Source organism: Chenopodium album, chromosome 16 (assembly GCF_948465745.1).
Source record: "Chenopodium album chromosome 16, dcCheAlbu1.1, whole genome shotgun sequence".
NCBI classification, from domain to species: domain Eukaryota; kingdom Viridiplantae; phylum Streptophyta; class Magnoliopsida; order Caryophyllales; family Amaranthaceae; genus Chenopodium; species Chenopodium album.
The window spans coordinates 1,016,439-1,037,869 of record NC_137849.1 but is presented as its reverse complement, the minus strand read 5'-3'; the positions used below and the strand labels follow the sequence as shown (position 1 = coordinate 1,037,869).

Here is a 21,431-nt window from a genome sequence, read left to right as displayed (position 1 = left end):
AAGTAAACTAAATGTGCCCAGAAACTAAAAATGGGTCAGATCAACCAGATCTAGCTAACTTGGTGCAACTAATAATTTTGATCATCATTTACTCGATCATTTAGTAGCAAACTCAAGAAATTTAATGGAAAAAATACTAACATTTGTAAGATTACCCACTCATTTCATTTATCTAGGTTTTTATCAACATTTAACACACTTCAGATTAACCAAAATCTGCCACAATATCTTAAAATACAAACGAACTTTCCCCATTTACTACCAAAATTGTGTCAATGTTAAGCAAATACACTACTTGTAATAAGCTAGATATATATTTATCAAAAAAAAAAAAATGCAATCTTTCGTGTTCTTCAGATAAATGGGACGCTAAAAATAATGTAAAACTAGTAAACTACGTAAATCATAAAAAAAAAAAAAAAAAAAAAAAAAAAAAGTGTTTTTCAGTATTATTACATTATTACCCACAACATCCAAGTATGATTTTTTTGATCAACTAGCTAGATTTGTTGGCTAGGGATCGAACCTTAGCTTAATAAGTATCATAAAGATTGAAACTTTATTAATTTACTACAAAATAAAGCTGAAAAAATGATAAATAGGAAAGAAACATACAATGGTTTGAATCTTTTGAGGGTTACCAATGGCAGTCTGCAGGTCATATACCACAAAGAAATACTTGGCATACCTCTTTACGTGAAGTATGCAAGCTCTGATTGATTTTCTTTTCTTTTCTAAATCTTCAATGTTACGTGCTTTCATGTTCGAGATCATTGCAAATGGCCTCATTTTTCTTGACTCAACAAAAAACCCTTTCTTTTTTCTTCTTCAAATGCTAAATGGCTAGTAATAATGTGAGGGTTTTTGTAGTATTCTACAGTGTAATATGAGTAAATAGTTTTTGTTAGGACACAAAAATGGTTTTTCTAACCTATTGGGTCGGAAACTCTCACATGTCCTCCCGACCCAGGTTAGCGGGCTAGACACTTTGGAAGTGAGGGGGAAGGGTAAAGGAATCCCCACCCTCAAAGTGTCTCTAATGGGGTTTGATCCCACAACCTTTTGGTTGTGAGATACTAATTTGACCACTAGACCAAGCTATGCTTGGTATTTCTTTGTTACACTATACCCTTCCATAAAATGTACAAGTATATATTACTTACTTTGTACGTAGTATTTCACAAAATACCCTTAATATTACTAGTCATTATTTCTGTGTATTATGAATGTTTTTAATTACGGTTTGATGGAAGTTTGAGTTGCTCAATGTTTAGACACTTTGATCATTAATTTCACCATTGTATGTAGTACGTTATATATCAAAACATTATCATGTATTCACGTGGGATCTTAAGGTGCTCACGACATTTGTCTTATACGAAATAAAATGTTTATTTATTTGTAGCCCACGCAAATTAAAAGTGTTAAAGGTCTTGTTGTATTTTGAGCTTTTTAAATATTACTAGTCATTATTTTTGTGTGTTTTGTATGATTATATACTCCTACAAAATATAACAAAATATTATCTTGTTTTGAGTAATTAATTGCATAAGTTTCAAATTTTCAATATTACGGAGTACTTTGTAGTATAAAGCAAGTGAAATTTTGCATCAATTTCTTTCAAAAGCTTTACTTTACAATTTTATTTCAACAATTTTCATCAATCCCCCCATTTATTTCAAGTGAGAATACAAAGTCATTGTTCTTCGTCGATACCCTTACTTGCCCTATTACTAGTTAGTTGAACCATAAGTATATTGTACGTAGTACATTAATCTCTCCAAAGGTGTGGCAATCAAGCCTAATAATAACCTTCGTCAAATCTATCACTAGCTAAAATTCAGAAAATCCTAAACAGCAAAGCATTTCTTTTTAATAACATAAACAAAACTATTATTGATAGCAAAAGGAGCACAAAAATATTTTAAAATAAGATCATGAAACTAATTAGCAACCAACTATACATCACATTCTAGTGTTTGAGTAATATCATCTTTAAACAGTAATTTTAAATATGGAAGAATGCGAGGGAGTATAGGCAAGTCTGCCAAGTTTACACTCATGAGATCAAAAGCAATGCTAGCTTTTTCCAAGTTGATCTCACTGCTAATTGAAGGAATTTTAGGATACCGTTGGCTGAAGTGTGTAAGAATGATGCGATATGCACCAGCAGAGCTCCCCACCTCCATGGCTTCTTTAGAGGTGCTGTGATTTCGGGCTATTGCCTCCTCCACAAGGTCATCTTCAAAAGTCGCCTGCAACAATGAAGTTCAGCTATCAGATTATACTCTATTTAAATAAAAAAAATAAATAAAAAAACAATACACTCATCATTAGGAGAATTTGAACAAATGGGACATTTATATTGTTAGTTGTTACAGAAAAAACACACACTCAAGCACAAAGTCTTCAAAGATTGAACCCACTACCTCTTTGTATAGAACTGCAAGAAAGCACCTTTTAAGTTAAGAATATATTTCCGTCAAATGGCACACAAGTACACTTTTCGGTCCTTTGTTCTACATTTTCCTTTCCTTTTTAACTTAGCTCACTCATGACACGTTAAAATTATCCACTCTCTCTCTTTTCCTCAACTCATACAGTTCAAATCTTCTGCCATGAATACATCATTCTCTCAAATCTCAACCCTCATTTTGCCTTTCCCTTCCCTATGCTACCAGCCTACCACCCCTGCCTTTCTCCTCACCAAGACCCATGAAATGGAACTCAAAGATATCCACTTTCTTATAATTCAATCTCTCTTATTCCTGTAATGAACCTCGTGATCTCCATTTTCGTTCCACCACCAAAAATTTCTCACCTCAAAATCAATCAAGATGGAAAAGGAGCCTAAAATTGACTGTGATATTCACCTAGTTTCACACATTCTTTGAACAAATTTAGGTACGCTTTTGACAACATCCAACAGTGGCATTAGTGCACACTTATTCAATATCAAACTGAACAAAATCAAACCAATTAAAAGCCAAACAAAACATAAGCATCAAGCATGCTTGCACAAAGCTGTCTGCCTGATAGCAAGGACTACCAAATTAATTCCCAATCTCGATTAATTTTTTCCTATTCTAAATAAGAGTAAGGCAAACATTTTAGACTATAAGGATCCAGGGAAAAGGGGAGCAATTCTATTAAGGGGTTAGAAAAAATTTCCTGACAAATGGACATGCACTCGGCCACTTTTTTCTGTATACTCATTTATAAATCAAGGGAGCATACATACCTCGTGTATAAGAAGAGTCGCTGCTTCAGCTGCCTGTATTACTTCAGTGCATGGCCTAGTGTCACCAGAGTAGACAACCTTCCACCCTGGAATCAAAGCTCCATCATTGTTGACTCTTTCCCTTGCTTTCAATATAACACCAAATGACTCAGGACAATGCACAACAGGAAAACTTGTCAATCTTTCCAGCCCCATTTCTTTCAAAACTTCACTCAAGCTCTTTTGCAAACCATAATCTACACAATTATCCACATAAATATTTGCTTTCTGTCTCTTAGAGCACCTCTGCAAACATCCACCCTCCTCATTTTCATCGTTCACATGCTCATCTTTTGTGCAATCAGATGAAAAAGTTTGGCAATATGTCAACACAGGACCACGCTCGAACGTGTCCCATGAGGCTTCAGAGGTGCTTCTGCAGTCAAGGAACTGCATATCTATATCTTCCAGATCTTTGTATTTATTCAGGAATGATTCAAGGTACTTGGGCCCAATGACATGTAATGGTTCATGAGGGGTTCCCTTCAACAAATCACGTCGCAGAGCAAGTATCCTCACCAAACCAGCATGATGATCAGCATGGATATGTGAAATCCAAATGCATCTTAGGTTTTTTACAGCATCAGCAGCACCATCCACACCATATCTGTAGACAGTAAGGACACAACTCAATAACAGTACTGAAGAAAAACCTATACAGTAATACAATGCACTAGCTTGGAAATATACTACTGTCCTCCCCCCCCCCCCCCCCCCCTTCCCCACCAAAAAAAATAAAAAATACACACTTTCCTAAAAAAATATAAAGCAGATCACCTTCTTTTCAGTTGAGCCAGTGTTCCTTCACCACAATCTAAGAGCAAGTTACCTTTGGCGAAAAGATTAACAAAGATAGAGCTAACATTGCGATATTTAGATGGCTGGGATGAGCATGTTCCTAGCAGCACAATTTCTGCATCATCTCTCCTTATATTCTCTAAACAACCAGGAAGAGGACTTCGATCCAATGAAGGATCTCCAATCAATCCTTCTCTATCTTTAGTGGGATCCCTTTTGGCCACGACTATGGGCTCACACCAGAACTGGCTGATTTGCCGGGCAGCTTCTACAATTTCTGGACTCTCCAGCAGCAAATCACTAATGACTTGTGAAGAGGGTATCAAATCCGGAACAATTGATTTATCCAAGCCTAGTTGAGAGTGAGGAAGTAAAGTGAACTGTTTGGTAACCAAAAAAAATAAAAGTCAGATTGTGGAATTCCAGAAAGGTTAAAAAAAAGGATAAATACCCAGAAAAGCACTCTAGACAAGCCAGAAAAGAGAGGAAAACAAGATTTTAAGCACCTTGAGAAGATTTTCTGCTAATACACTATCACAGATCCATTTAATAGGCTCCTGCAAAGGTAAATGAGAAATTTCTCAGTTTCCATTTTCAACATTCTCTGTAAACTACTTTATATTATGGGAAGTTGAGACAACAGATACTAAAGTAAACTTCAGAGAAACCAACCATGCCCATTTCAACATTTTGATGCTCATGAGACTGTAAGGCAGGAGCTGGGAAAAACTGAGGACACAGGTAACTTAGCTGGTTTGTGATCCTAGCACTAGATTTTAGAATCGGTATATTCATGTTCTTCCTGCACATACCATGGTCTCAATCAGCATACATCCAATAACTTAAACATAGAAATGAAGAAAGATGTAATACAAGGAAGGGAGGAAGATTGCTCAACTACAAATGAAGGATTGAAGCAACTCACATTGAATATCCAGCCATAACATGTTGTACTGAGCCAAAATTCTTCATCCAGTTCTGATAATTTATAGTTTGTACAACAGAAGCAGGAGTAAGATGGACTACACAATTCACAGTTTCAAGTGTTTCACCTGAAAGATTTGCATAGTATTTACCAAGAGATTGGGTGATAAATAGCTTTCCTGCATGAGATTCAGTTGGGCAGTCAACTATGAGTACAACAGGGCCTTGGATTGAAGGGTCTATCACATCACTGGGGTGAACCTAAAAGCAAGGTAGCATATATAAACAGAATATACAAAAAGTTCCATAATGAAAATCTGTTTCCTAGAAATTCTCATATAAAAACTCACCATGATATCTAAGCGATCTGACTTGACAGATTTCCCGTTTTTAAGTTCTCTGCGCTTGGGTCCAGGGTTTAGACCAAGGGCTTCAGCTTTCTCATTGTGGAACTTCCCTTTAATTTCGGCCAACTCACAGATGTAGACAACAGACACATCACTAGGTTTTAGGGAGGAATCTTCAGAAGTACATGGTTGTAAGAGAACTGCTGAAACTTTGACAGCTGCACTTCCACAAACAAAGAAAGGACCTTCAGGCAGGCTTGAAGCAGTAGGAGATTGAGCATCTGAAGACAGATTGACTCCAAACCTGTCCGCACAGATGGAAGCATGTGGAATGAAGGACTTGAGTGCATGAACCAATGGTTTGAGATTTGATGGACCCCATAGCTTGACCTAGCAGTCAAAACCTCAGCACAGCATATAGAATAAACTCACATAATAGCTCATTATACAGTTTGCAAGTCAAAGAGACAGCAAAGTTGGCATCATGACTCAAGCCAAGACTTACAGAATGTCCTTCTCCAATGCCAGCCAAAGTTAGAAGCAGCCCTGTCCAAGAAGTCATTGATCTTTAGAAGAACCATAAAACAAAGACTACAGTCAAGAGAACAAAATAAATGTGAAGCTTCTCTCCTCATTTACTCTCATGTTAATTAAAATTACCTCAACAATTCATTCTATATAGAGCAAGCATAGTTTTCAAACATATAATAAAATAGAAAAACATGAATAAAAAAGTATGGCACAAAAGAAAAAAACCTGGAAGTCCACCAACTGTCTCTGAGCAAACACGAGAAAGACATATATAATCTATCTGAAAAGGCATCACAGACACAATATCCTCAGCAATTCAGTATGGAAAAAAAAAAAGCCACAGAATACTCATGAACATTCAAAGACTATAGCAATATACCTTTGATAGCTTAATCTTATGCTCTGCACAGAATCGTTGTAATCCCTACAATGAGATTAGACATAAGTGTTCATACATGTTCGAGAAGTATTAATTGAGCAACAACTTAATCTCATAATCGAAATGGGTGTTCCAAACAAAATCTTCTAGCAATACAAGGCTTTATCTTTACCTCTCCAGCATTAAATATAATCCGGAAATTATCAAAGAAGAGCAGAATTGAAGGCAGTGTGTCATGAGTATCCATACCAGTTCCTAAAATCTGCTCCAAAAAAACAGAAACCAAACCATGTCACCAAAAAAAGAAGAGGACTTTCCAGTACAATTAATTCAATCAATCACAAAAAAACAGAATTGAAGCAACAAGACTTCTATGACTAGCATTAAACTCACTAACAAAATACATATGTTTCACAATAAGCTCAACAGTAAAAACTTGCATTTATACCTTTTACCGGCACCTTTATCATTTTCCAAGGTACACTTGTACCAAAGTTTTATTTCTTCCTCATTTTTGGTTTTGCTTTTTGGAAAATTTTGCACCTAGAGCTCAGTGTACTCGAGAACAACTAAGAATTTATACCGCATTTAGCAACCATACCCTTTATTCACTCGCGTATTACATAGGCCTTTTTTTCCCTTTCTTGAAACAAGGATAATGCTAAGTTTGTTGGGAAATTAATAAAATTAGGATAATACATATTAAGAAATTTTTAGCAATATCTAAAACCTAACAATCAAAAAACTTTTTCAATTGAACAATATGCCAGCATATAAACAACTGAATTTTATTTTATTTTTTTAAAACCATACAACTAAATTAATAGTTTTTATCAAGTTCACAAATTTATTGTAAAACTATTGAATACAAGAAAATATCAACAAGAACATAAATTTTACACCGTATATAGAGAGCGAAAAGATAACCTGCACATAGGCATTGGAGGAATGGGACTCTTCTTGACGATACACTTTCATCTGCTTGTTTCGTTTCATTGCTGATAATTGCGAAAGTATAAAATTAAGAACAAAAATTCAAATATCAAGTTGAATTCATTATATTACCATAAAAATAAATCATTACCCATATAAAAAATTCAATATTGTGAATTGGAGACTATTAAAAATTGCAAAAACCTTAATTGAAAGAATTACAACTAGAATCAAAAGCCCTTAATTTGAATGCGCAACAATTTCTGAAATTTACAGAAATTCAATTTGAATTTGAGTGAGTTAAGCAGCGAAACATTATTTACCTTAGTGAGTTATTGAATTCAAATTCTGGAAAAAGTTTGAAGGTGAGAAATTTGTTAGCTTTTTTTTGAAGGGCTTCTTCGATGGCTTAAGTTGAAGTGGAGCTACTATGTATATATGTTGGGCGCGAATTTTGGTTGGTGCCGAGTCCGTGCAGCGAATATGGGTGAGGGTGTGTCGAGTCTGTGCTACAATGGGCATAGGGATGGAAATGGATTGGGTTCGGATCATCCGTCACCCGCATCCATCCGTTTCACCCGATCCATCTGTCACCCGCATAATACATCACCCGAAATCCATCCATCCATCCACCATCCTCGGGTGAAACGGATGGGTCGGGTGGTAAACGGGTGGGTGAATAAAAATTAATTTTAGATAAAAAAAACCTGAGAAAATTATTTTGACCCTTTAATATTAAAACAACTATTGTAAAATAATTGTGATATGTCAAATATTAACATAAAAATAAAATATAATCGTACCATACAACTTCTAATATGTAAATATTATATATGTATAAGATATTTATATTTATTTTTAAAAAATAAGAATATTTATAATACTAAACGGATGGATGGATGGGTGACGGATGGGATTAACCAACACCCGAATCCAACCCGATCCATCATCTGATTCACCCGTCTCTCATCCATATAAACCGGATTTTTCACCCGTTTAATAAAGCAGATGGACCGTGTGGTCGGATCATCCGTTGGATATTTCCATCTGTGCAACTTGCAACTGTTGCAAGTGCCTGATAGAAGTTATGAACAAGTTATTTTATGTTACCAATATTGTTTTAGAGCACTGCAGAATATGGGTGGGGAGTGTGCCGAGTCTAGCTAATACGCAAGTGTGAACACAAGTTATGAACAAGTTATTTTAGATTGTCAATGCTATTTAAGAGTAGTGCGCAATAAGGGTGAGAGTGTGTTGGGTTTTTGCTAATGTGCAAGTGCGCAAAAAAAGCTATAAATAAGTTATTTTATTACTACCTCCGTTAATTATTACTTGCAACTTTGGGGGTGAACACGGACCCCAAGGCAAAATTTCCAAATTGTGTTTAGTAAAAAGTTATGCATGTGCTAATGTGGAGAGAGAAAGTGGGGGGACCAGCTTAACCCCTAAAAAAGGAGGGAGTGAGTTCCGGATTTTTTTGGGTGGGGTTACTTTTCCCTCCTTTTTGCTTCCTAAATTTTGGCCTCCTTTAAAAATTTCTAATTTTTCAGACATTTTGGGATATAAAGTTTCCCTCCATTACAAAAGCATGGGTTCAATAATAAAGGGGCATATAAATACATCCACTCATTTCAGTTTTTCTCCCTCTTTTTCTTTCTAATGTTCACCAAAAATTTACACACCATGTTTCCTCACTAATTTAAGTCACCAAAATATTACAGACCCATATTTTTCAACTACTAAGGAAAAAAAAAAAAAAGGCCTTCATTGTTCCATCTGAGCTTTGGCAGCATTCTTCTACTACAACACATCATCCAAAAAAAACTCTTTCTTCTACTCCTGTATTCTGTAGAATAAAAAAAAAAAAAACAAAAAACCAGAAATATGGCAGAGGAAATTGATGATGGGTTTTTCAGCATAGACCAACTACTAAATGAAGAAATGCAAGAAGATTCAGATTCTGATGCAGAGTTAGAATTTATGGCACAAGGCCAACATGAGCCTATTGTACGAACAAAAAGGCCTGAACTTGGAATTGCAAAGAAAAGACAGATTGTGGATGAAATGCTAGCACTTATGCACAATGGCACATTACCAAGAGGTGCTTTATCCAGATTTGCAAGTCACTTTGGGATTCACAAGTCAATAACAACAAGATTATTTCAAGAAATATGCAAGCAATTGAGTGAAGGGACTGTTATTGACGTCAGGAGCAAAAAATTAGGCAGGTGTGGACCAAAAGCAAGGCAGTACACAGAAGAATGGTTACAGTCAGTACCATTATACCTCAGAACAACTGAGAGAAGTTATGCTAGTGCACTTGGAATTTCTCATGTCACCCTCCACAAATTGAAACAGAAGGGAATTCTCATAACACATACTAGTACAAACAAGCCAAGGCTGACATCAGATCACAAAATAGCAAGGCTTAGGTGGGTTTTGTCACACATACAACCAGCAACAGCCACTACAAATCCAACCTTTGAAGCCATGAGCAATATGATTCATATTGATGAAAAGTGGTTTTACATAAACCCGGAAACCAGAAGATTTTATCTTCTCCCCAAGGAAGAAGATCCTTACAGATGTCAATAATCAAGAAGGTTCAAGATAAAAGTCATGTTCATGGGCATGATCGGAAAGCCCTTGTATGATGCACGAGGCCATTTGATTCATGATGGGAAATATGGAATATTTCCCTTTGTTTTTCATCAAAGGGCAAAGAAAAAAAGTAAAAACAGAGAAGCTGGAACAATTGAAACAAAGGCAATTCAAAACATTAACAGAGAAGCAATTAGGGAAATGTTGTTGAACAATGTGATACCAGCCATTGTAAGCAAATGGCCGGCAAACATGCCAAAGGATGTGGTTATCCAATGGGATAACGCTAGGCCACATCAAGTGTCACATGACGAAGAGTTCATTGCAGCCACTACTCAAGGGGGGTTCAACATCAGAATTGTGTTCCAACCAGCACAATCTCCTGACCTAAATGTGCTGGATTTGGGTTTGTTCAGAGTTATTCAATCCTTACAATACCAATCTTTTCCCACAAACTTGGATGAAATGATAGAGAAGGTCAAAGAGGCTTATGTTGCATTTCCACCAATAGTCAACAAGTACACTTGGATAACATTGCAAACATGTATGGTTGAAATACTCAAACAAGAGGGAGGGAACAAATACAAGATTCCACATATGGGGAAGCGTAAACTACAAAGACTTGGGTTGTTACCAGAACAATTGGAGGTCAGCCAAGCCCTCATAAACCAATCAGTCAACTACCTCAACACCGTTTTCATCAACACAGAACATAAACAGGAAGGAACTCAGATGGGTCAGCTAGAAGTGGATGCAGATTAGAGAAGGTCTGCCAGTAGCAAACAGGGACTGCCACACATAACCAACATTTTGTTGATATAATGGGTTTGTAAGTTATTTTAATTAACTTTGGTTATGTGTACTTTTGTATGTTGCAATTTTTTTGTCTATGGCAGTCATGTTAGAAGACATTTTGTGAAGGGACTTAAGGTGTAGCTACTTTGAAATTGGTATGAAGTCTTCTTAGTAGTATTTGTATGATATAAGCCATGTTTTTTTTATGCACATTTACAAAACAAAGGGGGCATTATCCATCAGAGGGTGTCATTTTTCTCAAAAAAAGAAGCCCAAACCATGTTACCTCAACAGTTAGTGCACAACACAAAAACTGGAGCAACCCATAGTTTGGACCACTTTTAATCAATTGAGTCCCTTCATCACGTGGATTACTAATGAGCATAATAATCTGAATTAGGGACTCATTCCACTAGAGACAAATACACATAAAAGGGACTGAATAGGCAACAAGGAGGGACAAAAATAGGAGCAGTTGAGGGACTCAATGCACAGCATACTGACTTGCTAACAGAGTGTTCTCTCAAATATTGTCATCGAGAACAACATGTAAATTTGCTCATACACATCATTCATCAATAACAGTCCCTTATATGCAACACATTAGGCATGAGGCAACATGCATTCAAGTGTAAGAAAATTTTAAATAGCATAAGCAACAATGGCAGGGACTCATAATCACATCGTAACAACAACAACACTTCAAAAATCATAATCACATCATCACAGCAACAACACCTCACCAATTATAATCACACCATAACAACAACAATGGCAGGGACTCATTCACTAACAACACTTCACCAATCACCTATCAACCAAATCAACCAACAATAGCAACATCAGCATAATCACATCATAACAGCAGCAACAACAACATAATCTACCATCCTGGCCAGCAACACAAGTTGCTGGCATCCATTGTCATTCACACAAATAACACTTCACCAATCATCAAGTACATTAAAACTTTTAAATAGAAATTAAAAAAAAAACAAAAATTTATGGATCAGAAGTTTTTACCGAAAGCTTGTCAATCAGTAGGAAGGCCAAATTTCATTCGCTTACTCTCAGGGGCATCATTAGATTCACCAACAATTGGGCGGGACTCATGTTTATCATCATCATCGTCTTCAATTGGTTGTATCTTAGCACCAAGCTTATAAATTCTTCTCATTCGTCTACGAGAGAAGACAGGAACCATCTTAGGGTAGTTAGAAGGTCTGGTTTTGCTAGCACGACCCAAACCAGTGTTTGCCCCTAATTGAGAAACAGATCCAACTATTTTTGAATCATCCGAAGTCGAACCAGCTTTGTTCTCACAAATAGAACTGAGTTGCTGTGAAGAACAACCCGACCCAGACAATCCGGCAACCTCAACAGGTTCGGATTCCACCTCCCCTTCCCCAATATTCGAGCCAACCGAAGTTATTTTCTGAGCGGCTTCCTCATCTTCAATAGATCTAATTACTAACCCAATCGCAGCGAAGGTTCGTTGGCTGAAAATTTCGCCACCTTTACCCGACATAAAGAACAAATTAGGCCAGGTAGGCCGTTCTTCAAAAGCGTCGATGAGAGCCATTATGAAACCCTGCTCAATTTCATCATTACTCGCGAAAAGGGCTTGGTGCAGAGGAGATAGATCCATTCAAGAAGGAGGAAGAGAGGAGAAACAAGGATGCAAGATCTATTCAAGAGGAGAGAGAAAAAGAATTAGAGGAGAGAGAATGAGAGTGGGGGGCGTTGTTCAAGGAGGAAGAGAGGAGAGAGAAAAACTTAGTTGATGAAGATGAACATTCAAGAACTAGGGTATCAATTCATCATATCCGATGAATTGTTGATTTAATCAAACGCATTTAATTTGGTAGGTGGGGCAATGATTTAATTTTTGGTGGGAGTGGTTATATGAGTGGAATCAGATTAGCATTCTAATGTGATTTAACTATTTCTCTAAGTGAATGTTTAATTTTTTAAGTAAGGGTAATATTGACATTTTACCATAAAACACTTACTATAAGTGAAAATATTTGGAAAGGTTGCAACTAATAGGAAGCAACCAAAAATAGTAAAAGTTGCAAGTAATAATAAACGGAGGTAGTATATCATTGACATTGATGTAGAGTGTGCTCTACTTATTTGTCTTTTTTCCTTAATTAAAATTACTTGAAGTAAATCTAACCCATCTAGAGGTGATTATAACATCAAAATGGGCCTTAAATATTATATCTTCTGCCCTAACCCACAAAAAAAAAGTAGCAAGCTAGGCTTTTCAGACCGGGTTCGGATTTTAAACTAAAATTGCGTTTTTTGGCCTGCCAAAACCCGCCCTGTTTTCAGGCCGAATTGGGTAAGGCTATAGTTGATCACCTCTAAACCCAAACCCCCGACATTGGTTTTTTATTTTATCTATAACTTTTCATATTATTAATACGCCTGCCACATTTATTATTATTTTTTTTTACTAACCAAGAAAACAAAACAGTTACAGATACAGACCCTTCCTTGCTGCTTTAGCAAGTAGGTGGTCTTCCTGCACTCTACATCTGCTAAGAGTGCTAACCTTCCTTAGAACAAAGTGCCTAAGAGTATTAGTTGCCTGCTTTATTCATGAACTACCTGTTTTACTTCCCTTCTAGCTCTTCTCTCTTCGATGAATGCGATTACCAGTTCCTTAGAGTCCGTTAACATGGTCACCGATCTTCCAGCTAGAGCCGGTCTTTGTAAGGCCATCAATGCTGCTTCTGCTTCTGCTACCCAAGAACTCTTGACCCATAATTATCCCTATTTGTGGAGTTGGCCCTATTGAGGTTGTGATTTAGACTTCCACTTCATGCTAAAATCTGACGCCAATAAATCATTCACCTCTTCCTTCTACAATCAAAGAAACTTAACAAATCCAATTGCAAGCTTATCAAGGTCAGCTATTCAATTCCCACTTTTCAATTTCTTCTTTAATTCTATTTTTCATTTCTTTAGCACATTCTTTTTGGCTATTTTGATTATTCAAGTGCAATTCTTTAATTTAATTAGGTGTTGTTTGGTTGCACAAAAGAAATGGGGGTAATAGAAAATCATGGGAAATTTAGATATTGGGGTTTTCTTTGGTTGACCACAAAACATGGAAATTTAATTACCAAGTGCCCCCTTGGTAACTTGAAAATCCCATGATTTGCTAATTCCTCCATGAATAACAAACAACTTTCAACAATTCATGGGATTTCTAATGTGGGAAGTTAATTCCCATAATTTGTCAATTCCTATGGGAAGTTATTTCCCTTCTCAACCAAACGACCCCTTAAGCTGCAAAATTTCGTTGTTTTTTAATTAGAACATGTTCATATTAGGATTCCTAAACCCCAGAAAATTTGCAGATTATATGACTTTTTGAAACTGTGTGAATGATTATAGGATTTTGATTGGTACATGGTACTTTTATGATGAAGATTGAAGGGATAATACTAGTTTCCTGAAATCTGAGAAATCTGAGCTGTAAGCTCTCAATCTCTGCACTAGGATTTCCTTTTTGAAAGTCGTCTGTTGAAATGTTGCAAGTATTTAGGAATTGGGAAATCCATCAATGAGAATTTCTGTATATTTCCGCCTTTGGATGAGATTCGAGTAGAATGTAATTATATTAGTGTTTCGAGCTCATAATGAGGCAAAGGTTCTATTGATTGGCGGGTAAAAGCTTCGGAGGTGGACTCATATGAGCTAGAGGTATTAGTGCTATTAGGATCATGATTTGGGGCTGAGGTGAAGAGAATTGTAGTAATGTCATTTTGATGGATGGATGGACTATTGGACCGTATACTCCCTTCGTCCATTAAAGATTGCTTTACGAGAGTTTAGCATGATGTTTTACATTTGGTTGTGTGGAGTGAATGAAAAATTAAAATGGTGGGATCTTAATATTTGGACCTCATGACCATAGATAGAATGGAGTATTATTTTGGGGACATGCCAGACATCCCAAAAAGGTGGTGCATACCATAAAGGATGGAGGGATTATTTGATTGAATTGAGTTCTAATCTCTTAGCAGAGGAGAAATTTATTGGAGCAAATGCTGCTAGCCTGCTATATTTTCCTTGATCAGATTCTTCTTCTTATTATTATTTCTATTTTTTTTAAAAATGCTTAATCCGTTCTTATTTTTTTCCTTTGGAAGTTGTTATCTTTGAGTATAATGGGTGCTTGGCCTTGGCGCTTTTAGATGTATTTCATGTAATTCATGAAATTAACCCCTTCCTGTAGTCAAAGTTTACATGGGTTGGTGGAAGGGCTGTGGGGTCAGAGTGGAATTTGTTGTGAAATCAATTGCAGTCGAATCTGTCCTGAATTTCTTATGTTGGCTAGTAAATTGTGATGTTTCATCCTTTGTAAGGATAACTAGATTTAATTTATTCCTGTCTCCCTTCCCAGCTGATGAATAGATGATAAGCAGAATTAGTAACAGCTCAAATGACATTAAAATTCTTGTCTTGTAATCAGTGGGTTCAACTCCAAAGGTATTTAACATCAAGACTCTGTTATATAGCCATCCTTCCTTTTATTTTCAAACTATTATCACTTCTCTCATTGTCCTGTTATCTCCTGTTACGGTCAGTCCGGCATCTTAAACAACCACCAATTCACCAAAGGAAGAGGGATTGAAGCTGGACCTAGAATTTTCAAACTACCACAATTCACTCAGCATAAGAGCCTGTCACCAAGTTTATGCGTTGCTATGGATCAAAATTTACGGCAAGAGTGTGCCTCTGGTGTTGGTCAGAAAGATGGTGTGATTATTGTGGATCATGGATCTCGTCGAAAAGAGTCCAATCTATTACTGAGTAAGGCCATTTAGAGTTGTTGGATGTTCTTGTCAATGTTTTTTTGGGGGGGGATTGTGTAGCTAGTTGTGCAAAATTTTCTATGTAATAGTGTGCTTACTTGTGTACTGCAGATGAATTTGTGCTGATGTTTAAAAACAAAACTGGATATCCTATCGTTGAGCCTTTCCTTTGTGTCGAGGGATGTGTAACGAGTGTATTAAGCACCATCCAAACTAGAGAGATACCAAATTACGTACATATTGGATTGGAACATGTACTAAATCATCTTTGCCATGCAATGTAAGTATGTAACCTTTAATTCTAGTGCTGTTTCATGTTAACCTTGTCTCTTGACTTTTAAGAGTTTTGACCATGTCCTTACATTACTTGTCACTTATTGTTTAGGAATTGGCAGAACCGTCCATAAAAGATGCTTTCAGTTCATGTGTCCAGCAAGGGGTAAATCGTGTATCACTAGCCCATTCTTCTTATTTCCTGGAAGGCATTGACATCAGGTAAGAAAATTATCATTCTACTGTTTTGATCCCTCCATTTTTGAACATAAGAGTGATAGGACAATGGGGGACCGGGGGTGACCCCCTTCTTGCCTAGGTTCTATGGACTTGTAAAATTTCAGAATTGAATCTAGGATAATAGAATTTACCCTTGTGTGCCTTTAATATGTAACCCCTACATTAAAGGCACACAAGGGTAAATTCTAATATCCTAGATTCAATTCTGAAATTTACAAGTCCAAAACAGCAACATGCAGATACTAGAAATTTGATATCCAGGTGAGGATGGTCACTCATTGTTAGGAGGTTGAAGGTCAACCTTTTTATCTATACGAATTTAAAAACAGTTGAAGTAAATTTATGTTTATGTTGTATAGGATATCCCAAACATTGCTGCTGCTGCTGCTGCTGCTCTGGAGCATCATGGTATCAGTTACCTTGTCACTGCACCATTGGGTTTGCATGAGTTGCTTGTGGTATTAACTTAATCACCTCTTATAATTTCACATGAATGTCTGTACTTCATATATTTCAAGTGGTGAAAGTCATATGGTAATTATGCTTGTTTATAGTATGCTCTTCATTATTTCTTACCCGTTGACACCCTGCCAACCTCACCCCTATTCAGATGGTGAACTGATCTGAAGAGATTTGTGACTTTCTCGATACCATCTGTAAACAAAATATGCAACGATTTATAACTAATTTTCCCACTTTCTTGTTCTTTATGGTTGCATTGCTGGATGCATATGTATGCTATCTAGGACTGACCCCTTGGGAATTGGGATCATCATGCTAAATTCAATTATTCGAAGTTGAGACGTTTTAGGCATAATGTATTGACTGTATGCTGTGTGCTATTTGATCTTGCAGGATGTTGTGAAGGACAGAATTAATTATTGCTTAAGCCATGTAGCTGGAGAAGCGGAGGAATGTGCTGTCTGTGCTGGAACAGGCAGGTGTAAGTTTAAATGTGCAGGACTCTGAAATTGACGTGCAGCCTTCCAGCTGATGTAGTGAGTTAATACACCACACAGTTCTGTTAATCAAGATAATGTCCTTAGACTATCCACCGTGGAAGCTTTATGCGCATTGGTATGTTGAACATAGATCACTTCATGAGAAAGGTTCAACTGCATTGTACACCGTGTGTGCTGAATAACTAAATGAGGTGTCTTGATTTCTCATCAGTCTGTGACCACTTTATTTGAGTGGATCACATGAGTACATGACAAGTGAGTTTTGTATTGCAACATCATCATCTCAATGGTAAACTTAGTGCAAACGGATGATCGATGAAACATTAGCACATTTCTTGAGATGTACTCGTAGTCACTAGTAAGTTGTAGTTGCAGCAATTCATAGGTGATCAAACTTCATCATGAACTTCAGTTTTGAATTCTTAATTGTATAAAGGCTCGACTTGCCAATATAGAAATTATGAATGCTTCATTTTTAGTCACTTAATAAATCCATGTTGATTTCATATAAACTTGTTTTGGTTGTGAATTGAAATTTATAGCTCTAATCTAGATCTTACAATGTACTCCGTAACATATGGAGTACAAAATTCTAATTATAAAGCATTACTCCGTATTAATGTATTATGTAGCAAATATCTAGAAATCAAATCTAGAAAGTATACGGAAATTGCAATACGGTCATACGGGTGGAGTATAAGTGGTCGAAGATGTGCATATAATTGCAATTAGCTTTTCAAGAGTCAAAACAGTAGGTTTTTACAAAACTGAACTCAGAGAATTAAGAAATCTCCTATGAGCAATATGTGACTATCCATGTAGTCAAATATACATCATTATCCATCTAGCTGTTACTCCAACTTCTCCATCATCCTGGAAGGACCTGATTGTATCGCCACCAAATTGACCGACTAACTCAGCATAAACATTTACATTACCTACTCTCTGCCCATTGCCCTTCTGTATGATCTTCCTCAGTGCTGTAAAGCAAAATGACCGTGTCACGGTGTTGTTAAGGTACTCACAGAGAGGTTGAATGCAACCTAGGTTCACCAACAAGCTGGAAATAAACATTATTAGTGCACGTCCATAAGGAAGAGATAAAATGATGCATGAATCGCAACAAGATAAGGAAAGTTAATAGCGTAAAATAAGGAAGAACATTGCATACTTAATATCTTCAACTGTTCCATGCCTAACTGCTTGTGTAAGAATAAGCACAGCAAACACTTTTACTTCGTCATCTCCAAATTCATCTTGTATTATTTCAAGAAGCCGATGGATTACATGTCCATCAAGAAGTACCTGTTAACAGTTCAAAATTATAATCCTTACATGTCCATAAATTTACAATAACATCGTAAAAAGACAAAAGTGGGATAAAAGTTGAACATATAAGAAGGGGCAACGAATGTGTAATGCCATATGTTTGATTCATTGGCCAAACAAAAAATATTTGGCCTAGGATTTTACACTGAAGGAGGTTGTTTGAAACTTAAACAGTAAGGGAAGTTTGCAGCTTCGATACTCAATATTTTGCAGGGGAGGTTTCTGTAGGGGAAGTTTGCAGCTTCATGAAATGTATAACACGAAGCAAGAGTACAAATATGAACCAAATATAAGAAAAAGTACTCCATATAGATGATGTACCTGTACTCTGACCCGTCTGTAATATATTATAGCAAAGATTGTCTTGCAAGCTTTTGCTTGATACACGGGAACATCAAGGAGGTTTTGGTTAAGTGCTTGAATTAGTCCATGGTCAGTTAGAACCTAGATTATGAAACATTTAGGCAGGGGAAGTCATTGTTAGGACAATATGCAAGAGACAAAGGAAAAAGTTAAGCTCGATTGTAGTAGGTGCAATCTGAGCTCATAATCACCCCTTGAAGCTAAGTAACATACAATTCTGTTACCTTGAACATGAAAGCTATGGATGAGGGGGTACCTGAATAAGAACTTGACTGGATATCAATTTCCGCAAAATAAGATGAACAGCCTCACCAAGTTCTTCGTTTGTTCCTCTTCAAATACAACGCAGATGCAATGGTTAATATAAGCTAAGATACAACATCATGTAGGACAATGAAGGTAACTTACTGAATGAGCAATATTAGACTCTGACATAACTCTGCATTCACAAATTCCTCAAGTCGTTTATTCGTCAGTCTTTTCAATATGTAATGCAGGGTCACGCAAGCATCTGCAGTAATCTCAGTATATATTCCAATTGGAATGTGAACTAGTAGTATTCTTCGAAGAATTGGAATCAGAATTTCCACCTGCAATAAGAATTCCAGTGTATATAACTTGACAAAGTTACAAAAACTTGAAACATACTCCTAGATCCATGAGTTTACTCTCTTTTACCAGATGTAATGCCTGTAATGGATATCCTGAGCATAAACATGGCAAAGTTTTAACTCCTCTGTAAAGCAATGTTGCTTCTTCAGAGCCTTGGGCTACAGTAGGCATAGGTAGTTCTACTAGTGGTTCAAGCAAGACTGCTAACTGTGTGGCAGCGCCATGATCAAGAAGTGCATCCCTGTACTGTGGTGGGAGGTTCCGGACACATGCCATAGCTTCCAGTGCCTATTTTCCAACAGATCAAACAATGATCAAGTTCAGCTAACATAACAATCTTCAATTGGCAAAGTTGACTTATGTACATAACTAATTAAGTTTTCACAATTCCAATTGATCAATGAAGTGTGATTACCCTGACTTTCACTGTAATATAGCTAGAATTTAATAGTCCAACAATTGTAGCAGCACCACCATGCTCGATAATTTCTAGAGCTTGCTCAGGAGATTCATTTATCAGTTTGTAGAGTACTTCTGCCGCATTAATCTAGAAAATAAGGCAATAGACATCATTTATACTTCAATATATACGGATTAATTAGTTAAAGAAAATTCATGTTTATAATTATTAGTCTTCCAGAGTGTTAATCAACTTGAACATAGCCTGGACAAGTTTCAAGAAACCGCAGCAAATGAGGGACTATGCCACGCTGAACTAAGGCTTGTGTTGCATCATGATCCTCTGAAAAATAAAACTCAAAAACATTAGTTTACGACAAATTAATCAAGCAAGGATTGTAGGACAATGATTTACAATAATAGAACAGTCCATGCATATATATTTCATACTTAGTTGCACCATGATGAACTCCATCTTATGAACTGCTGCAAATTGCAACATAAAATCCCCACTCGAAATGTCATGAGCTATGATAGGTACACTGTCAACCTGCCAAAGTACGTAAATACTATTTGGTTATATTACATTCAGATTTCAGAAGCTGATAGTAAAAGCCAGGATTTTGTTAAAATTTTGACACTTTAACCTTCGGCTACTACATACCTTCTGATTTAAGGTTGTGCATTATATTGACATGACCTATTCCGACTATCTTGTATCATTAATTCATCATATATATGTATTTGAATCCCACCCAACATGGTTTGGTTTGGTTTAAGAATTTAGGATAAAGACGGCCAAATTAAAAATGGGTCAGATCAACCAGATCTAGTTAACTTGGTGCAACTAATTTTTATCATCATTTACTCATTTAGTAGCAAACTCAAGAAATTTAATGGATAAAATACACTTTTTTGTAAGCTCACCCACACACACACTTCATTTATCTAGTTTTTCTTTATCAACATTTAGCACTTCAGATTAACCAAAATCTGCCACAATATCTTAAAGATACAAACTTTCACCATTTGCTACAAAAATTGTGTCCATGATAAGCAAATGCAGTACATGTAAGCTAGATATTCATCAAAAAAATGCTATCTTTTGTGTTCTTCAACTAAATGGGGCGCTAAAACTAAGTAAATTTTTTTATAAAAATACAATAATTTTTTTTTTTTTTATTTTTTATTTTTTATTTTTTTTTGTGTTTTTCAGTATTAGTATATTACCCACAACATCTAAGGTTTTTTCTATCACCTTGCTAGATTTGTTGACTAGCTTGGCATGAGGCTAGGGATCGAACCATACTATCATAAAAGATCGAAACTTTATTTATTTACTACAAAATTAAGCTCATAAAATGATAAATGGGAAAGAAACATACAATGCTTTGTATCTTTTCAGGGTTACGAATGGCATTCTCCAACTCGTATTCCACCATGTAATACTTGTCATACCTCTTTTGGTAGAGTAAGCTAGCTCTAATTGATTTTCTTATCTTTTCTAAATCATCAAAGTTACGTGCTTTCATGTTGGAGATCTTTTTAGATGGTTTCATATTTCTTGATGACTTGAAGAAAAACCCTTCCTCTTTTCTTCATATACGAGGGTTTTTGTAGTATTCTACAGTGTAAGATGAGTAAAACGTTTTTGTAAGGACACTAAAATGGTTTTTCTTTGTTACACTATACCCTTACGGCCTTACCTTCACAAACTATTCTTGTTATTACTAGTCTTTTACTTCCATGTATATATTCTGAATGTTTTTTTACGATTTTTAGCTTGGGTCATTCAATGTTTAAATATATTGATCATTAATTTCACCATTATTT

General features: G+C 36.1%; 3 protein-coding genes and 1 long non-coding RNA gene across 7 annotated transcripts; 2 read left to right on the top strand and 2 right to left on the bottom strand.

Annotated features, from left to right (window-relative positions):
• Positions 1-1,898: 1,898 nt before the first annotated feature.
• LOC145584583 (tRNAse Z TRZ4, mitochondrial-like) lies at positions 1,899-7,594 on the bottom strand. 2 transcript variants are annotated; one of them, XM_081641400.1, is made up of 13 exons: positions 7,516-7,594; positions 7,187-7,257; positions 6,432-6,521; positions 6,260-6,304; positions 6,106-6,160; positions 5,855-5,895; positions 5,353-5,739; positions 5,004-5,263; positions 4,751-4,880; positions 4,585-4,635; positions 4,058-4,458; positions 3,242-3,887; positions 1,899-2,255 (listed from the first exon to the last, which is right to left on the bottom strand). In XM_081641400.1, the coding sequence occupies exons 2-13, from the start codon at positions 7,253-7,255 to the stop codon at positions 1,959-1,961; spliced, it is 2,472 nt and encodes an 823-aa protein (XP_081497526.1). In that variant the 5' UTR covers positions 7,256-7,257; positions 7,516-7,594; the 3' UTR covers positions 1,899-1,958. The 2 variants fall into 2 exon arrangements, with proteins under 2 accessions (XP_081497526.1, XP_081497527.1); XM_081641401.1 differs by lacking the exons at positions 6,260-6,304; positions 6,432-6,521; positions 7,187-7,257; positions 7,516-7,594 and having other exon boundaries at positions 5,353-5,567; positions 5,654-5,739; positions 6,106-6,156.
• Positions 7,595-9,817: 2,223 nt separating this feature from the next.
• LOC145585940 (uncharacterized) lies at positions 9,818-10,555 on the top strand. Its single transcript, XM_081642636.1, has one exon. It carries the CDS (start codon positions 9,818-9,820, stop codon positions 10,553-10,555), a length of 738 nt encoding a protein of 245 aa, XP_081498762.1.
• A 2,530-nt stretch (positions 10,556-13,085) lies between these two features.
• Positions 13,086-17,367, top strand: LOC145584582 (uncharacterized). Of its 3 annotated transcripts, none has more exons than XR_014100375.1 (7): positions 13,086-13,504; positions 15,009-15,094; positions 15,193-15,418; positions 15,532-15,700; positions 15,806-15,915; positions 16,293-16,391; positions 16,789-17,367. It is a non-coding gene; the product is annotated as an uncharacterized LOC145584582 (long non-coding RNA). The 3 variants fall into 3 exon arrangements; XR_014100377.1 differs by having other exon boundaries at positions 15,532-15,704; XR_014100376.1 differs by lacking the exon at positions 15,009-15,094.
• A 350-nt stretch (positions 17,368-17,717) lies between these two features.
• On the bottom strand, positions 17,718-21,157 carry LOC145585939 (importin subunit alpha-like). Its single transcript, XM_081642635.1, has 10 exons — positions 20,984-21,157; positions 20,049-20,148; positions 19,853-19,941; positions 19,615-19,746; positions 19,266-19,487; positions 18,996-19,177; positions 18,844-18,919; positions 18,546-18,668; positions 18,067-18,200; positions 17,718-17,955 (listed from the first exon to the last, which is right to left on the bottom strand). The coding sequence occupies exons 1-10, from the start codon at positions 21,155-21,157 to the stop codon at positions 17,718-17,720; spliced, it is 1,470 nt and encodes a 489-aa protein (XP_081498761.1).
• Between the last annotated feature and the right edge of the window lie 274 nt (positions 21,158-21,431).